At 37.3% G+C, this 19,899-nt stretch overlaps 1 protein-coding gene across 2 annotated transcripts in view; it reads left to right on the top strand.

Moving 5' to 3' along the window:
- Positions 1-19,899, top strand: part of Cul4b (cullin 4B) — a 45,327-nt gene that overhangs the window by 14,148 nt on the left and 11,280 nt on the right. The window contains exons 5-17 of one of the 2 annotated variants that reach the window (XM_036174111.1): positions 7,208-7,311; positions 8,032-8,101; positions 9,856-9,929; positions 10,637-10,799; positions 10,964-11,053; positions 11,354-11,436; positions 12,173-12,240; positions 14,050-14,168; positions 14,755-14,947; positions 16,351-16,455; positions 17,379-17,489; positions 18,368-18,453; positions 19,739-19,846. In XM_036174111.1, the coding sequence (XP_036030004.1) occupies positions 7,208-7,311; positions 8,032-8,101; positions 9,856-9,929; positions 10,637-10,799; positions 10,964-11,053; positions 11,354-11,436; positions 12,173-12,240; positions 14,050-14,168; positions 14,755-14,947; positions 16,351-16,455; positions 17,379-17,489; positions 18,368-18,453; positions 19,739-19,846 (1,374 nt within the window). Of the gene's footprint in view, positions 1-7,207; positions 7,312-8,031; positions 8,102-9,855; positions 9,930-10,636; positions 10,800-10,963; positions 11,054-11,353; positions 11,437-12,172; positions 12,241-14,049; positions 14,169-14,754; positions 14,948-16,350; positions 16,456-17,378; positions 17,490-18,367; positions 18,460-19,738; positions 19,847-19,899 lie in introns of both variants that reach the window. The other variant, XM_036174110.1, reaches the window with a different exon arrangement.

Raw genomic sequence — 19,899 nt, 5'->3', positions numbered from 1 at the left:
TGCTGGTGCACAGCCAGTGTAATTGCAGTAAGATATTTATATATTTCAAATTTATAACCTATTGATTGTAGCTATTAAAGAGCCCTATTCATTCACCTTAAATATTTTCTCTAAGTTTTTGATTTGACAATATCCGTCTTGATACGTTGATTTTGTTAATTTCTTGCATGTTTAAAGAACATACATGTTTTATTGTGTGTACTTTTGCTTTCTTGTATTTAATTTTACTTGCTGTTGTATTTCTTTGTCCTAAAGTCACAAGTGCCTAGTTATATTAGGACATGCCTGTAATCTCACTACTTGAGAGGCTAAGACAGGAGGATTTTGAGTTCAAGGAAGACCTGTCTCAAAACAAAATTTTTAAGTTTTTATTTTGTAACTGTTCCTTCGAGGTTATTTTGAGATAGTTTAATTTTAGAAAAGAACACATTGTTCCCATTGCATTTCAATAAGCACATACTGTCTTTATATTTTTACTTATTTTTTTTATATTTATTTATTTAGTTTTGGTTTCTTGAGACAGGGATTCTCTGTAGCTTTGGAGGCTGTCCTGGAACCTTTCTAGACCAGGCTGGCCTCGAACTCACGGATCCACAGATCCTCCTGTCTCTACTTCCCAGGTGCTGGGATTAAAGGCATGCACCACTACTGCCTGGCTTATTTTTTTTTAAGACAGGGTCCCTGGCTATCCTAGAACTCAACTCACTTATGTAGAGTTAGCTGGTTGGGATTACTTTTTTTTTTTTTTCGAGACAGGGTTTCCCTGTGTAGCTTTGTGCCTTTCCTGGAACTCACTGGTAGCCCAGGCTGGTCTCACACTCACAGAGATCCGCCTGCCTCTGCCTCCCAAATGCTGGGATTAAAGGCATGTGCCACCACTGCCCGGCCAGCTTTTTACTTTTTTAATTTTTGAGACAGGATCTCACTGTGGACAAACACCTAGCTTTCTTGGCACTCAGTATGTAGACCAGGCTGGCCTCACTGAAATCCACCTGCCTCTGCCTCCCAAATACTAGGACTAACATGTGCTGGCCTATTGTCTTTTAAAATGGTACTTTAAATGATAATTGTTCCTGAATCTTGAAATTACCTTTCTTAACAATCTTGAAATCCATTGAGAGTGAAGCTGTGCTTCATACTTTGAGTGAGATTTTTGTTTGCTTGTTTTATCTTGGTTGATTACAGATAGGACTATGTTTAAATGCACTAATTTGGGTTGATTAGTCTGTCTTTGAATAAAGATTGGTTGTTTGAGACAATACCAGTCTTAGTTAGGGTCTTACTGTTTGACTAGGCTGGCTTAGTCTCTATTTCATCTCTGATGAAGATTATTTTATCTGACAGTAATGAGAATTCTAGTGAACTTTTTGTGAAGTATATCTTAAATAATGTTCCTTTCTATTCTATAGATAGATGACCACAAGACTGAAGGCAAATTATGCATCTCTCTCAGTATAGACTTTCATCAATTGTAAAATGTGGTTACTTAAGCAGTCGATGGTTATAGGAGAAAAGTTAAAAATTTCTTACAGTTTTGATAACTAGCTATTGGTTTCTCAAGGTTTAACTGCTATCATCACTTGTTCACGCTTACTTTGTTGTGTTTTAAGATTTATTTTAATTTAATATATGTGGGTATTTTGCCTGCATGTTTGTCTGTGTACCACAGTGTCCTTGGAGGCTAGAAGCAGGCATTAATTCCCCTTGCAACTGGAGTTAACAGATAGTTGTGAGCTGCCTTGTGAGTACTGAGAATGGAATCTAGGTTCTCTGCAAGAGCAACAAGTGATCTTAACCACTGAGCCATCTCTCCAGCCCTGTTTTGATTTTTTTTTTTTTTTTTGAGATAGGGACTCCCTCTAACCCAGATTGACATAGAACACTGTAGCCCACTATGGTCTTGAACTCATGACTGTCTTCTTGCTTCAGTGTATATTTACGGGCATGAGCACCACACCTGACTTAATGACTTACAAGAATATAACTCTGTTACATATTCCCCCCCCCCCCCCGGTTTTTTGTTTGTTTGTTTGTTTATTTGTTTTTCAAGACAGGGTTTCTTTGTGTAGCCTTGGATGTCTTGGAGCTCACTCTGTAGACTCAAACTCAAAGAGCTCTTCCTGCTTTTGCTGGGATCAAAGGCATGCGTCACTACTGCCTGGCTTATTTCTCTTTCTTTTAATGAATCATTAGTACTGTCACTGATCATTTTTAAAATGTTCAGTCACGAAATGAAGGTTCTTGATATGATAATCTTTGATCTCATTGAAGCACTGTTTGCTACATGATGTTGTGTGACAAAACTTTTCCCAGAAAGCCATGATACTCTCCTCAGATAGGGAACCCATGATAGAACAAAGTATGGATACCACCAAAGTCCTGCTTGGTGAACCAATGAGTTTTATTGAGTTTACTTCCAGGAGCAGAAATGTCTCAAAGACCGCTGTATCACCAAAAAGCCCACCCTAGCATGGGTGGAAGACAGCTCACAAAGCTGGGAGCCTGAAGCATACTTCACAGCCTTCAAGCAGCTCAGCTGGTTAGACAGTATCCTTACCAGATACCTCCATTGGTCTAAACCCCTTCCGGGCAGCTGGTCTGGTCTCAGAGTTTTCTTTGCAGCCCAGCTTTCTCCTGTCTTAGACTCAGCTTTTTTTTAATTTATTTTTTTATTATGTATACAGCATGCATGACTGCAGGCCACAAGAGGGCATCAGATCTCACTTCATATGGTTTTGAGCCACCATGTGGGTGCTGAGAATTGAACTCAGGACCTCTGGAAGAGCAGTCAGTGCTCTTAACCTCTGAGCCATCTCTGTAGCCCTCGACTCAGCTTTTATTAGACACTTTGTCAGGGAGGGGCCTAATAAATCAGTGAGTTTCAGGGACTTCCTGAAGCTATTTTGAGTTGTTTACCTTCCTGCTTAAGGGGAACTCACACAACAATACGAAAGGGATAAAACAAGTAATTTAAGTTTCATTTTTATGGTTGATTTCCTTCCTGCAAATTCTTAGTACTTTGTTCTATGTGTAATATATTTTCTTACCCCCCCTTTTTTTTTTTACCAGATGTAAAAGGTAATTTGCATTTTATTGCTGTATGTTACTGAATTTCTTCAATATATAATATATTTTCTTTCTTTCTTTCTTTCTTTTTATTGAGACAGGTTTCTCTGTGTAGCTTTGTGCCTTTTCTGGAACTCACTTGGTAGACCAGGCTGGCCTCAAACTCACAGTGATCCGCCTGGCTCTGCCTCCCAGGTGCTGGGATTAAAGGCGTGCGCCACCACCACCCGGGCGTTCTTTCTTTTTATTTTAAAGGCAAGATCTTACTCTGTATAGCCCAGGCTGTACTCAGTCTAGATTTTTTTTTTGCTCTTGGGTGCTGGGCTTATAAGCATATTACCATACCTGGTTTCTTTTCTTTTTCAAAAATTTTTGAGACAGGGTCACACTATATAGCCTTAGGTGGCCTGGAACTTACTGTATAGATCAGGTTGTCCTTGAGCTCCTAGAGATCCACCTGCCTCCGCCTCTCACATGCTTGTTCCCCTGTGTCTTCACCAGCATGAGCTGTCAATTGTTTTATAGAATTTAGCCATATGGTGTGTGCCACCACAACCAGGTGTCTTTTTTTTTTTTTTTTGAGCTGAGGATCGAACCCAGGGCCTTGCGCTTGCTAGGCAACCGCTCTACCACTGAGCTAAACCCCAACCCCCAGGCGTCCTTTAAAAAAAACTTATTTATTTTACTTACTTAATTTTTAATTTGTTTGTGTCTCTGTGTGTGATGGGGGAGGAGCAGGTACATGTCACAGAATGCTTGTAGAGGTTAGAGGACAACTTTGTCAGTTCATCAGTGGAAGTCATGGCCTCAGGCTTGGCAAGTGTCTTTTATTCCCTGAGTCACGTCACCAGCCAATTGTTTTTTCTTTCTATAAATATAAAAGTTTGAAAAATAGTACCTAACCTAATAGGTAAGAGTTCAACACCTTGGTGGGAATTCTTTTATCTTTCTTACTATCTTTGTTTATGAAACACATTTCATTTTCTGTATGTATATTTTCTTTTTTTTTCAAACTAGTGGTTGGAGTGGGTTGTTTTGTGCTTTTAATGTGATATATGGGTTTTGGAGGATAGGGGCTAGGATTTGGAGGAATAAGAGTTAAAAGCTTGCTGAAATGTATTTTATGCCTGACTACTTTCAAAGGCTTTAAGACCCTGTGTTTATACCCCCATCTGTTAGGTTCCAGGTTGTGAACCTGGAACCTCACAAACGCTAAGCAAACAGTATACCACTGAGCTATACTAGCCCTAGCCTACTTGAAAGTTCTGCTGCCACCTTTCAGCTAATTACAGATGAGACTGTATGGAAAGCTCAGCTTCATTTTTCTCATTATTCTGAGTAGCACTCTATCCATTTCTCTCTAGGTCGCAGGGATTCTGCCCTGGAGACTTTTCCTAACTTCCCTCTCCTAAAGGCCGTGATAGGGAGTCTTATCTCTGATTGTTCCTGGAATAGCACTTAGCTCACACTATAGTTTTCTGATCATGTTTTTCATTCTAATAGAAGTCCCTTCTAATATGCAGGATGTATTGTTGTAATCACTCTCTTTCCTACACACACACACACACTTTGAGACTCAAAGTATTAAGTAACTGATCACTCTGTCATTAAGCAAAGTCAAGGAGACAGGTTATACACATAAAAAGAAAGTATATTGATTTAGTGTCAAGTCAATGTAGTGTGATGGGTTGACACATTAGGCAAATCTGTGGCAGTGAAAGGACTTACCTTATTTGGAAGAAGCAGTATCCAGTAAATAGTAACAGAAAATGTGTTATCTTATGTAAGAAGATAAATAGATGTGTCAAGAACTGTTTTATGAGATAAAGGAGAACACAGAAGGAAGTGAGATAAATATGATTTATTGAAGTATCAAAAGTAGGAAAAGTAGAAAAGATGAAGTATATATTATCATATTGACAACCTAAGCAGGAATTGAAAAATGAGAAATGAGTCAGTCATTCAAAAAGGAAATAGATACAGTTAAAAGAAGTACTACTATAGCCGGGCGGTGGTGGCACACGCCTGTAATCCCAGCACTGGGGAGACAGAGGCAGGTGGATCTCTGTGAGTTCGAGGCCAGCTTCCAAAGCTACAGAGAAACCCTGTCTCAAAAAACAAACAAACAAACAAACAAACAAAAAAGATGTACTGGGGCTGGAGAGATGGCTCAAAGGTTAAGAACACCGACTGCTCTTCCAGACGTCCTGAATTCAATTCACAGCACCCATATGGTGGCTCACAACCATCTGTAATGAGATGTGGTGCCCTCTTCTGTATTAATAATAAAAAATAAATCTTGCCGGGCAGTGGTAGCGCACACCTTTAATCCCAGCAATTGGGAGGCAGAGGCAGGCAGATCTCTGTGAGTTCGAGGCCAGCCTGGGCTATCAGGTGAGTTCCAGGAAAGGAGCAAAGATACACAGAGAAACCCTGTCTTAAAAAAAAAATCTTTAAAAAAAAGTACTATATAGGAAGATGGAGGACACCCACACTATCTTGGACCAGTGTGATTAGAGGAGCATGTAAGCAAATACCCCTTAGGCATTTGTGACCTTACCCTAGGTTTACATGGACTATAACTGAGTCTTTTTCAGGGGAGACTCAAATTTCCTGTTTCTCCATAGCTATTAAATTTGATGGGTCTACCCCCTCCTTTTGAGGCTTAAAGATTTCCCTCCAGTAGAATAAGTAGGTTCCTTTTTAAGCTTTTTTTGTGGGTTTTTTTTTTTTGGAGACAGGATTTCTCTGTGTAGCTTTAACTGTCCTGGAATTCTCTTTGTAGACCAGGCCAGCCTCAAACTCGAGATCTGCCTGCCTCTGCTTCCCAAGGACTAGAATTTAAAGATGTGCACCAACACTGCCTGGCAGTTTTGAGTTTTTTTTGTTTTTGTTTTGATTACTGCACTTGAATTCTAGCAATGTGACTTCTAAAGCTACATATATACACAATTCTACTCAGACCAATAGAACTTGGACCACCCCCCCAAATCCTTTTAATGGGATTTTTGTCTTCTGTTATGGTGAAAGGAATCTTGGTGTTACATTTGAGCCATTGCAAATTGTAGATTAACATCAGAGTTAACTACCATACCTGTTGTTTTAAACTTTAAAGGGTTTTGATACACATAATAAGAAACACACAGAATCTGAACTCTTAAGATTTGAGGATAAATTCAAGTACTCCAATGAAGGGAAAATGTATTCTTTTTGTTGTCGTTTGGAGTATGGACTCTTGGGCCACAAAGTGGGTAGGCAGGTATATTACTATTAAGCCCAATTTGGAGCCCCTATATTCAAACTATTTGTAAATTGAGACACTGGAGAAAATTTCATGGTGTTTTTATCATACTAATTTTAATCCTGCTAGCAATAATTTCCACTTTATTGTATTCAGGAAAATCCAAGGGACTATAAGTTTTAATTAAGTTATAGTAGTCATTTCTGGCCCATCTCATACATAAACAACAGGTGAAATTACTTTTAAACTTTAGCTATATTCTACTTATGAAAATTATTATCATTTATAATAAGAGAGCTTTTGCATGTAGTAGTTCTGAATTGGATATCCTCACAGGGTAGAGCTTGACTTGATTCCCTTCATCCTTAACTTTTAGTATATTCATCATAAAAATACAAATGTGGACTTTTTTGCATAGTACATTGGTATTGAAAAATTTCACCCACATTGGTATATTTTCTTGTTTTACTTTGTATCTATTTTGGAAGGGGTGTGTGTGTCTGTGTGTATATGTGACTAAAGTTTTTCAGGCTGGCTTCAAATGTCTGTTTCTCCTGCCTGGCCTCCTCGGTTAATGCCATGCTTTTGTTTTTTAAAATGGACAAATAGCTGGTCGGTGGTGGTGCATGCCTTTAATCCCAGCACTGGCAGGCAGAGGCAGGCGGATCTCTGAGTTCCAGGCCAGCCTGGGCTACAGAGTGAGTTCTAGGAAAGGCACCAAACCCTGTCTCAAAAAAACAAAAAAAAAAATCCAAAAAACAAAAAACAAAAACAAAAACAAAAAAAGGACAAATAACTCTTTCAATGAGCTGATATATAACAAAATGACTTCATGTGATTATTGAGACCCCTTCCCCTACTCTATCCTGTCCTAATGAATTTATGTGTTCTATCTTGCAGGCCGTAGAAAACCTTTGTTCTTACAAGATTTCTGCAAATTTGTATAAGCAGCTGAGACAAATCTGTGAAGATCACATTAAAGCACAGATTCATCAATTCAGAGAATATCCTTTTCAAAACAATATCTTCATTTTTGTTTTTGATTGCTTAGCTCTATTGGAAATTGAATGTCTGTTTGGTAGATTATTTTTGTTCTGTTATTTCTAAAGGGAAAAACGAAGTTTTGAAATTTTTCAGTTTTTTTTTTTTTTTTTTTTTTGGTTTTTTTGAGACGGTTTCTCTGTAGCTTTGGTGCCTGTCTTGGATCTTACTCTGTAGACCAGGCTGTCCTCGAACTCATAGAGATCTGCCTGGCTCTGCCTCCCAGTGCTGGGATTAAAGGCGTGCTCCACCACCAACCATCACCGGCCAATTTTTCAGGTTTTTTTTTTTTTTTTTTTTGAGCTGAGGGCGAACCCAGGGCCTTGTGCTTGCTAGGCAAGCGCTCTGCCACTGAGCTAAATCCCCAACCCCACAGTTTTTCAATTTTAATTAGGATCAAACTCTACATGTGTGGTATTAAGTAAAAAATTATTATTAACCTTCTATTCTGGCGGATTTCCATTTGAGCATAATCTTAAACAGAAAACACCATGTTCAGTTATGTTTAAGGGCAGGTTAAGGAGGAATCTAATTTGTTTCTGTAGCTTAAGAAATAGAATTATGTCCTATAATGACTATTTAATTTAATTTATTATATGAGTATTCTGTATTTAAAACAAATAATAAGACAAAAGGTATTACATGTATGAAAAGCTTTAAATTATCCTTAACATCTGTCTCAGGGATTCATTGGATAGTGTTCTTTTTCTAAAAAAGATTGATAAATGCTGGCAAAATCATTGTAGGCAAATGGTAAGTTAGAAATAGCACTATATACTTCATTTTAAACAAGTTCAATCACTAGAATGTTTTGACAGCTTTGTTGGGGAATTATTGTGTAGCAGAGTGTTAAAGCGCTAGCTTAGCCTGAGTGATACCTTGGGTATATCCTGAGCATTGTATAGTAATAGCAACCAAACTTTATAGCCAGATGTGGCAGCACACAATTGGAGTTCCAGCACTTGGGAGGCTAAGACAGAAGCATTATACACTCTAGGCCAGACTGGGCTATATATCAAGACCTTGTTGCAAAAGATATAGGGGAATAAAATAAAAGCTTTGTAATATATATATATATATATATATATATATATATGAAAGTGATACAATGAAATATATAATATGAAATAATTGATATACATATATGAAAGTGGTATAATGAAACTTATTGCTTTGTGTAATACATAATAAAAGTAATACACAATAATTAAAAATAAGTTTTGTAATAGGGAAGCTCTCTATAATTGTTCTTTCTCTAAATTGGAAACTAATTTTGGCTGGATTTTTACTTTAAAACTGCAAATTGCCGGGTGGTGGTGGTGCACGCCTTTAATCCCAGCACTTGGGAGGCAGAGGCAGGTGGATCTCTGTGAGTTCGAGGCCAGCCTGGGCTACCAAGTGAGTTTTAGGAAAGGTGCAAAGCTACACAGGGAAACCCTGTCTTGAAAAACCAAAAAAAAAAAAAAAAAAAAAAAAAAACCTGTTAATTATAAGTAAACCAGCATTTCAGAATAATTTCCATTTTAGGGTCTTTTTTTTTTTTTTTTTTGAGCTGAGGATCAAACCCAGGGCCTTGTGCTTGCTAGGCAAGTGCTCTACCACTGAGCTAAATCCCCAACCCCATTCTAGAGTCTTTGTTGTAGTTAATGGCAGTTTTTGTGTTGAGATTGGGTCTTACTCTGTATCTAAACTAGCTTGAACTTACTATATAGCTCATGCCAGTCTCAGATTCATAGCAATCCCACTGCCTCAACCTCCTGAGGGTTGGGGATTACATGCATCAGCCATCATACTTGACTTCTTTTCTTTTTCTTTTTTTTCTGAATTATTGACCACAAATTATTTCTCATTAAAGTTGCATCTTCCTCTATTAGTTTTATTGGTAATATCTCCATATATTATTTGGTTACTTATGAAAGCTGGTATTTTCATTTATTTAGATGATACATTTTTTTATCCTCCCTAGTCTGGTATTAGTTTATTCTAATGCAAATAGAAACCTTTAAATCCACTTCCCACCTCATAAATGCCCTGAGTACAGTTTAAGACGGCTTTATCCCCTAGCACTTCTACTGCGGAAGAAGTAAGTATACCTGGGATTCCTTCTTTTTTTTTTTTCTGAGATAGGATGTCACTGTGAAGCACAGGCTGACCTAGAACTTACTATGTAGCCCACACTGGCCTGAAACTCAAGGTCCTCCTGCCTTAGCTTCTCGAGTGCTGGATATGCAGGCATGCACCCCATGATTACCTCCTGTTTCCCTTTTCAGTTACTTCATAAGTAGCAAAGATATCAGAGGACCATCTTAATTTTCTATTTTCTAGAAACCACAAGAAGGGTTAATACAATAGTTTAAAGATAAATATATGGGACATATTCTCAGCTAGATATATTTATTTGCATGTTGGATCCTAGTAGTTTAGTTAGTGTAAAGTCTTTCAAATTCTCATTAAGAGCTAAAATTACAGTTTCAAAATTATAAAAATTGCTTGATTTTTTTTGACAGATAATGATCAGGAGCATTTTTTTGTTTCTGGATAGAACTTATGTTCTTCAGAATTCAATGCTACCCTCCATTTGGTAAGGATGCCAGAAAAGTATTATGAAAGTTTTTGTTATATATCATAGTCTTAATTATTATAATGAAAGAGAACAAGATGTACTCAGAATATTCTCCTTAAAATTCATGTTTGGGTTCTAGATTTTTTTCCCTAACTAATATAGCAGAAAGCTAACTTTCCCTCATAGTGTATAAAGAAATTTCTATGTTATATATGAGGATTAAAGTTTACTGTAGAATTTCTGTTCCTGAATCTTGTAATCATTAAGGTTTCGTTCTTTTTTCTTGTAACTATATACTGAAATGTCTGTTTGTTCTTGAAAATAAAATAATATGATGAATTGGTCCCTCACCAGGTGCTTAGTAATGATTGAAATTCACTGATTTGGGAGTTCTGAAGCCAATTAATAAATGGCCAAGTAAACTACTCAATGCCAGTATAGTGAAAATTATTTTATGTCTTTGAACTAAGAAAAGATAGCCATCAGAGGAAATAAGAGACTAAAACCAAGTTATGGAGGAAGCTAGGAATTCACTTTCAGTTCTCATTAAAGAAAAAATGAGTTTTCTGTATGCTTTAATAATGTTATTCAAAATTAAATGTGGATTTTATCCTTTTATGATCACTGCTTCAAAGTCTGGGGCTCTAGTTAATATGTGATAAGTTAACTAAGCCTCTTCAGATGTGGTATTAGTTTAGATGATACTTATTTGGTTTTAATTTTAGGGACATGGGACTAGAATTATTTAGGGCTCATATTATAAGTGATCAGAAAGTCCAGACGAAAACAATTGATGGCATCCTTCTCTTGATTGAGAGAGAGCGGAATGGTGAAGCAATTGATAGAAGTTTACTTCGAAGCCTTTTAAGTATGCTGTCTGATTTGCAAGTAAGTTTTACCTAACAAACACTCACTGTACTGTCTACAAATGTGAATACTGTTCCGAGTTTGATATTTGAAATCCACAGTCAGAGTGCTATTCATATAGAGTTCAGATGGAAGACATTCAGTAAATATTTAACAAATACTTTTGGTTTTTTCCCTCCTCCTAGATTTACCAAGACTCTTTTGAACAACGGTTTTTAGAGGAAACTAACCGGCTTTATGCAGCTGAAGGTCAAAAGTTAATGCAAGAAAGAGAGGTATTTAAAAATCATGATTAATAAATCTACTGTCTCTTAAAATACACATTACCATGTAGAACACAAACTTCCCTTTGTATTTATATTCCCAACATTGTAATGCTCTTCTCTCACTTAGGTGCTCCTTTCTTTTCTCTCTTCTTAAAGGCCAGAATTCTGGATCATAAACTCTACCTCTAATTTTACATATGATTCTACCCTGTCACATTTGACGGGGCTGCTCCCCGGATCTTTTGGACTTGACATTTTCTGAGTGATTTAAGGGGAGAAAAACAATAATATAAAAAACTATCTTTGTAGGTTCCTGAGTATCTTCATCATGTTAATAAACGCCTAGAAGAAGAAGCAGACAGACTTATTACTTACTTAGATCAGACTACCCAGTAAGTATTACATGCTCAGCTTAATAGTCTTAAAACTGTTGGTAAAGCACTTTGGGCATCTTAAACATGTTAGTAACAATCAATATTCAAGTCTGATTTAGTCTTTAACAGTTGTTTTCATAATGTGAACTTCAAGTTATTATCTTCCCTAGATAATTAGATTTAATCAAGGATTTTATTATTGGTTGGGGGTGTGTTTAGTATGTAATTTAAAAATAGTATTAGAGACTGATCTTTAAAAATTTTTTGATGTTTTTGATGTAGTTTCACTAAAACCCAGGCTGCCCTGGAACTCACGATCCTCCAGTGCCAGCCTCTCAAGTTCTAGGGTTATAGGCATGCACCACCATGCCCAGCTTTTAAAATCTTTATATTGATTCAAAGTTAGTAAGTGGTTGTTCAGAGAGAAGCTACTTCCGTACTTTTTAAATCTCACTAACCAAGTGGTTCCTTTAAACAGCATAGATAACTGTTTTACCTTAGTAAAAAGCAGAGAAATGTGGGAAAAGCTAGGCAAAGCAAGACCATGGAGATCATTACTTTGAGTAAATTCTGAAATACACACTATTTTTTTTCCTTTAGGCATAATGTAGAATAAATCTCGAGCACTATTAAATTGACACATAGGATGGAAATGGCAAACTTAATGTAAAATGAAATATTTGGTTTGTTTTCTCTAGAAGCTTTAAATTTTCAGAAAGGTCGTAGCTCAATAATTCTCTCTTCCCCCTTTTAGGAAGTCGCTAATTGCTTCTGTTGAGAAACAGCTTCTAGGTGAACACTTAACAGCAATTCTTCAGAAAGGTAATTGGCAATTTGTAAATAAAAGATTACTAGGGCTGCAGAGATGGCTCAATGAATAAGGGCACTTGTTGCTCTTGCAGAGGACCCAAGGTTAATTCCCAGCACCCACATGGTGACTCAAAACCATCAAAAATTCCAGTTTCAGGGGATCCAATAATCTCTGCTATATCCTCCCTGGTCACCAGGCATTCCCATTGCACATACATGCAGGACAAACACTCGAACACATAAAATCAAAATGAAAAAAAACTAGATAGGTCACCATCAAGTCTGCTCAAAGTTCAGGTTTAAATGACTATTATCCCTAACATGTGCTACGTTAGTTTTTTTTGTTTGTTTTTTGTTTTTCGAGACAGGGTTTCTCTGTGTAGCTTTGCGCCTTTACTGGATCTCACTCTGTAGACCAGGCTGGCCTTGAACTCACAGAGATCCACCCGACTCTGCCTCCCAAGTGCTGGGATTAAAGGTGTGTGCCACCACCACCAGGCTTCCCTAATCTTAATCAGTAGTGGAAGAATGGTCTCAGAACTGTTTGTCTCAGTTGGCCATTTAAGATTAGTAGTAAAAACTGCTTATTGATAACTAAACATGATAAAAGCACCAGAAGTAAAAGAGGATGTTTTGTGGATTGTTTTGTGTGTAGTTTTAAGTTTTTAGTGCTTTAAAATCATTTTATGAAAACAGCTTGACCAAAAGTTCATCAAAGAATATTGAGACCCATTCAAACAAAGTTTAATGAAGAAAAACTAAAACTTGATGAGCATGTACTTCATTTCTGAAAACTGACAACTCTTTTCCCTGTTCATTGCCCTAAATTTTCTGTAGTTGCCAGTTTCTTGACTGAAAGTGGAACTAAGAGGAGAGTTCTGCTGACTAATACCAGTCAAGAAATTGGGCTGGAGCCAGGCGGTGGTGACACACTCAGGAGGCAGAGGCAGGCGGATCTCTGTGAGTTTGAGGCCAGCCTGGTCTACAAAGCAAGTTCCAGGAAAGGCATAAAGCTACACAGAGAAACCCTGTCTCGAAAAACCAAAAAAAAAAAAAAAAAGAAGAAGAAGAAGAAATTGGCTGGGTGGAGTGGGTCAGCCATAAAACATTCTAGTGTATGTGAGTTGTCCTGGGTTCATCCTCAGTACTGCAGATCCAAAATAGACACAATAGGAATTTGGACATGTAAGAATACAGTAAAAGGGGGCTGGAGAGATGGCTCAGCGGTCAAGGGCACTGACTGCTCTTCCAGAGGACCTGGGTTCATTTCCCAGCACCCACATGGCAGCTAACAACTGTCTGTAACTCCAAGATCTGACACCCTCACATAGATATACGTGTAGGTAATGCACCAATACAAATAAAGTAGAAAGAAAGAAGGGAGGGAGGGAGGAAGAAAGAAAGAAAGGTAAAGGAAGGTATTCCTTGTATTTCAAACTGATTGTGTGTGTGTGTGTTTTCTTATTATGTAGAGCCAAGAACTACTTTTTTTTTTTGGTTTACGAGACAGGGTTTCTCTGTGTAGCTTTGCCTTTCCTGGAACTTGCTTTGTAGACCAGGCTGGCCTCAAACTCACAGAGATCCGCCTGGCTCTGCCTCCTGAGTTCTGGGATTAAAGGCATGCACCACCACCGCCCGGCTTGAGCCAAGAACTTCTAAACCTTAAGTGTTCTTACAGAATACATTCACATAAATTTTAGTTATCATTTAGACCAGTGTATCACAATAGTAATTTCAACTTACATTTGTTTTATTAAAATGCATGGCAATTTTGTTCACTTTTTGATTCTCCTATTTTAATGCCAAAATATTTCAAACCAGGTTTAAATAACCTCCTTGATGAAAACCGAATTGAAGATTTGTCTCTCCTGTATCAGCTCTTCAGTAGAGTTCGAGGTGGAGTTCAGGTTCTCTTACAACAGTGGATTGAGTATATCAAGGTATTAACAGTTTACCTATCGATGTTACTCATGAATATTTTGTAATCTACATACCAAAAACATCAGCAATTCTTGTTAAATGCATTTTTTAAGGAAGGAATTTAAGAAAATAAAAAATTTGAAATATCAGCCTGAGATGTAACTGTGTGATACATCAGCAATAAAACTTGAGTGATATTTGATAGGATTTCTAGGTTTAAGACTTAAGTGAATATGGGAAATTAAAGGATTGTTAACATTGTGCTGCCATTTAGTTAAGATAAAATCTAAGGTCTATTCTTCCAAGTTTGAACCACAAATACTTCTTTCCCTCCCTCCTTTCCTCACCACATTCCTATTTTTAAAAGTACAGACCTGACTTCCTTAACAATAAGAAAAAGCTTCTAGAGTCTTCTAATAACACCCCATTAGGATATTGTGTACCCAATGGTCATTCATTTTTGTGTTTAGGAGGGAATATTATCTGTTTTGGTTTTTTCCACTTTTCCTTCAGAAACAGCTGTACCTTTTTATGATTGTTAAATGCTTGTGCCAACTTTAGAATATGATTTGGTGATTCTTTTCATTATACCATTTTCATTTTCAGGCTTTTGGAAGTACTATTGTTATTAATCCTGAAAAAGATAAAACTATGGTTCAAGAATTGTTGGACTTTAAAGATAAAGTTGACCATATAATTGATACCTGCTTTATGAAAAATGAAAAATTTATCAATGCTATGAAAGAAGCATTTGAAACATTCATTAATAAAAGGCCAAATAAACCAGCTGAGCTGATAGGTATGTTTCATATTCTTTTTCTGGTTTTATAATGTTCTCTTATTGATAAACTCTGAGTTAAAACCATATTATACCTCTATCTTGTTTGTTTGATGTTGCTTAGCTAGTAATACCAAGTCTGAAAGTGTCTCTAAGGATGTAGATGTAAGTTGTAAATTCCTTCAAGCTAAACAGCTTCACAGAGCCTTCATGTTAAACATGATATAAATTTTTGTGAGCTAGGACATTGGCCCTCATTTACTTTTAGTGAGCAAGCTTGATTCTGTGCTTTCCAAGCCTGTAGTGATTTAGAACTGGTGCAAAGTACTATTTTCTAAAGGTCTTCAGTTGCAGCTACAGGGAAAGGACAGAATGAAATTTCCAATGACAACAAATAAAAAGTCCAGGATGAAAATAAACCTAATAGTATAGGCTCATTGAATATACACATGCACTAGTACCCTAGGATCCTCTGCCAAAAGGATGAAGTCAGGTTTGGTTGAAGTCTAATTTTGTTTGCCTTGAAACATTTTATAAATTGTGCCTCTGCTCTATTGCTTCTGGTCTATTCAAATAGAAAAGTAATGTTTAAGAATGCTGTATGTGTGGGCTGGAGAGATGGCTCAGAGGTTAAGAGCACTACTGTCTGTTCTTGCAGAGGTCCTGAGTTCAATTCCCAGCAACCACATGGTGGCTCACAACCATCTGTAATGAGATCTGGTGCCCTCTTCTGGCCTTCAGGCAGAACACTGTCTACATAATAAACAAACAAATCTTAAACCAGGTTGTGGTGGTGCACGCCTGTAATCCCAGTATGCGAGAGGCAGAGGCAGGTGGATCTCTGTGAGTTCGAGGCCAGCCTGGTCTACAAAGCGAGTTCCAGGACAGCCTCCAAAGCTACAGAGAAACCCTGTCTCGAAAGAAAACAAAACAAACAAACAAACAAAAAGAATACTGTACGTAAATTAGAAACTTGAGAGGATACCCATGTTTCTAATGACTTTGTTTAACCCTACACAGAGCTCCTTGGAACCTCTACCATGAGATTGTCTGTACCTCATTTTTTTTCCTTTTTTTTTTTTAAACTCTGAAGTACTAGGGTTTGAACCCACAGCTCTGTACATGCCAGGCAAGTACTCTACCACAGAGCTACATTATGTAGCCCTTCAATAGCCCATTTTGATATCATTATACCAGCAAGTATACTCTGGAGTCAGGCTTAGTGCTTTTAGGTTGTGGTATTTATTAGCCCCGTGACATTGACAAGTTAGCGTGATCTTCCTTGTATTGAAGACTTATAAAATGCATGTACATATAGCAGAAGTACTAAAGAATATTTTATAGTCTTATTTGGGTATGTATAGTTGTGAATACCTTTTAGACCCCCATGGTCACTAAACAACAATGCTTTTTCTTTATTTTAGCGAAGTATGTGGATTCAAAACTTCGTGCAGGCAACAAAGAAGCTACAGATGAAGAGCTTGAGAAAATGTTGGATAAAATAATGATTATATTTAGATTTATCTATGGTAAGTGTTGATTACTGCTTTCATGTTTGTCTTTTAAAACAACACTCTGAGCTAGGCATAGTGGTAGAGATTCCTGAAGTCCAGAATTCAGGAGACAAAGGTGGCATTGCTGTATAGATTACATGAGTATCTCTGGCCAACTAAGTCGACATAGCAAGGACTTGTCTCAAAAAAAAAAAAAAAAAAAAAAAAAAAAAAAAAAACAAAAATAAAACAAATAAAGCACTCCCAGAGGAACTTGAGACGTTTATATATAACCTGGAGAGACTATTAGAGAACTAGGGGTTACATTTTAGTCATTGTATATTTTTAATTCCTTAAGAATAGTTGCATAGACAGGTTGGGGATTTAGCTCAGTGGTAGAGTGCTTGAGGCCCTGGGTTCAATTCTCAGCTCAAAAAAAAAAAAAAAGTTGCATAGGCTGGATGGCAATGGTGTACTCCTTTATTCCCAGCACTCAGGAGGCAGAACAGGCGGATCTCTGTGAGTTCAAGGCCAGACTGGTCTACAGAGCAAGATCCAGGACAGCCAAGGCTGTTAAACAGAGAAACCCTGTCTCAAAAAACCAAAGGGGGAAAATAGTTGAGGAATGTAACTAAATTGCCTTGTGCTTTGACCTTTCCACTATTAAGAACCTGGAATTTTGCTGCTTGTTTTAATCTCTTGGGTTTTGGTGCTAACAGGACCAGTGTACTAATTTTTTTTTTCTGAAGAAAAGTTAATAATACAGTCTTAATTTTTTACAGTAAAGAACTTTTGAAATGTCTGGCACAGACATAGACCTCCAGTGTCTTGAGTTTAATAAACTTGGATAAAAATGTATAAAGTAAAATAACTTGAGGTGCTGTGATTAAGCTTTTTGAAGCTATGTTGTTACAACTTTACTTGGCATATCATGAGTGTTATATTTTTATTTAATATAGGTAAAGATGTTTTTGAGGCCTTCTATAAGAAAGATTTAGCCAAACGCCTATTAGTTGGCAAGAGTGCATCTGTAGATGCTGAAAAATCAATGCTGTCCAAACTGAAACATGGTATGTTTGCCATTCTCTTCCTCTTTTATTATTTCAATTTTGCCTTTCTTTAGTATTTGAGGGAAATGTTGGGTTAATTGTACTATTTTCATTGATTGCTTTTTTGTCAGTCATTTCATATACACATGATGATATGCATAAAAACATAAACTGAGGGGATGGGGAGGATGGCTCAGTGGGTAAGAGCTCTTGCCGCACAAGCATGAGGACCCGAGTTGAAATCCCCAGCACTCATGTGGAAAAGCCATGTGTATGTGTAACCCCAGTGACTAGGGTTGGGTGAGAGGAGGATCTCTGGGGCTTCCTGGGTGCTAGCCTAGCTCTAGGTTGAATGAGAGGATCCTGTTTCAAAAGAATAAGGTAGAGTGTGGTAGAGCAGTACAGTCAAAGTCCTCTGGCTTCTATATGCATGAATGGGTGCCCACACCTGTACACACAGTCCCTGACCCTCTAACACACACACACACACACACACACACACACACACACACACACACACCCCACACACCCACACACACACCCACACACACACCCACACACCCCTACCTACCTACCTATAAATTAAGTGAGCTTATGAAGGTCCTAGCCTCTTGTTGATGTCCACAATTGTTGGCTTTTTTTAAAGATAAAGAATTATTCTTCTGCTTATTTGTATAAAAAGTTCCCAAATATACTTGAAAGTAGATAAGGTTGCTATTGGATTAAAGAGTTTGCCTCTGAATTAGTAGGACACATACTGGGAGGTAAGAATTTATTTTCGTTCTTACCAGTAGTTACCGGTCATATTTTATGCCCAAGTAAGATTTACATTTTATTTTCTGATTTTTAAATACTTTGTACTATTTTGAAATATTACAAATATACTAACATTTCAATAGAATGTGGAGCTGCATTCACCAGCAAGCTTGAAGGGATGTTTAAAGACATGGAGCTTTCTAAAGACATCATGATTCACTTCAAACAGGTAAAAGTGAGTTAAACTCTTACTAATTCCTTGAAGTTAAGGATATTTAAGTTATGCCTTTGTGGCAGTCCATATTGTAGAGGATGATTAGAAACATATATTTGTTACAAATAACTTCATAGCAACTTAATGGGTATAGTAGAAGAAAAATGTCATCAATGAAATGTAAGTACATTTGACCTACTTGAGGATTTAGTCTTAATAAACACCTAGAGGGTTGGGGATTTAGCTCAGTGGTAGAGTGCTTACCTAGCAAACACAAGGCCCTGGGTTCGAGCCTCAGCTCAAAAAAATAAAATAAACACCTAGAATAAGGCAGAAATATGAGTAAAATATATTAGACTAAAGTTAGTGTAAGAATAATTATAGCTAGACAGTATGATCAGGGCTTTTTTTGACATCTAATCAAGGTTGGAGGATTTGCATGTTCAGAGCTTGTAATGGGAGAGAGGTGAGGTGATAAAAGGTGGAGAGTGGTATATAATATCTGTGGGGACATTTGGGGGTGAGAAGCTGGAGCTGTAGTTTTGAAGACATGGATAGCAGGTTATAGAACTGCAGTCTCAGCTACTTCGGATGCTAAAATAATGATATATGGGCAATAGAGTGAGACCCTGTCTCAGACAGAAATAGTATCAAGAACTAGACAATAGTGATGGCAAATTAGATTTTACACTCTGAGATTTTCAGTAATGACTTTTTGACCACTGTATTGAAGGTGGTAAATAGAACTGAAAGATTCCATCTAGAAAGTTCAGAGTCAGTAGGATCATGGACCTTACAGTAGCTGCAGAGTAGGATTTATCTGCCTTGCCCTTTCCCCTTCTTCCTTTCCCACTTCAGGTCACCACCTTCAAACAGGGATTGGAGCAGTTGGAACACCAGAGACTTGGGCTGGTGGGGTGAGGAATGGGAGTTGCTGCAAGGTGTTCCAATTGATGTAGGGGGGGTCTCCAAAGGTGGGGACTACAGGTAGCATTGGGGGAAAAGAATGGAGAAGAGATGCTATAATAGCTCCAACTTTTGTGAGAAGTTGAGTTAATAATGCCTAGGATGTTTTCGTGGGATTTTTATATGCCACTGTATCAAAATAGCCCCTTGTGTATTTGTCTACTGCACTTTGTGTAACCTTCATTTCAAGTCTTAATAGTTAGTTGCCTTTATTTTCAGGATGCTTAATATTCACATATAGTTTTAGAGTAAGGAAATTCTTAAATGAGTCAATTAATTATGGTATGATGTATTTACTTTTGTAATCTCAGTGTATATGTTGATCTTTTTATAGTATATGCAGAACCAGAATGTACCTGGCAATATTGAATTAACTGTGAATATCCTGACAATGGGTTACTGGCCAACATATGTGCCTATGGAAGTCCATTTGCCACCAGAGGTAAGATTAACTGTCTCAGACCTAAGCTATAGGCATAGAAATCACACTTTTTT

This window comes from Onychomys torridus, chromosome X (genome assembly GCF_903995425.1).
Source record: "Onychomys torridus chromosome X, mOncTor1.1, whole genome shotgun sequence".
Classification (NCBI taxonomy): domain Eukaryota; kingdom Metazoa; phylum Chordata; class Mammalia; order Rodentia; family Cricetidae; genus Onychomys; species Onychomys torridus.
This window is presented reverse-complemented; position numbering and strand designations above follow the sequence as displayed.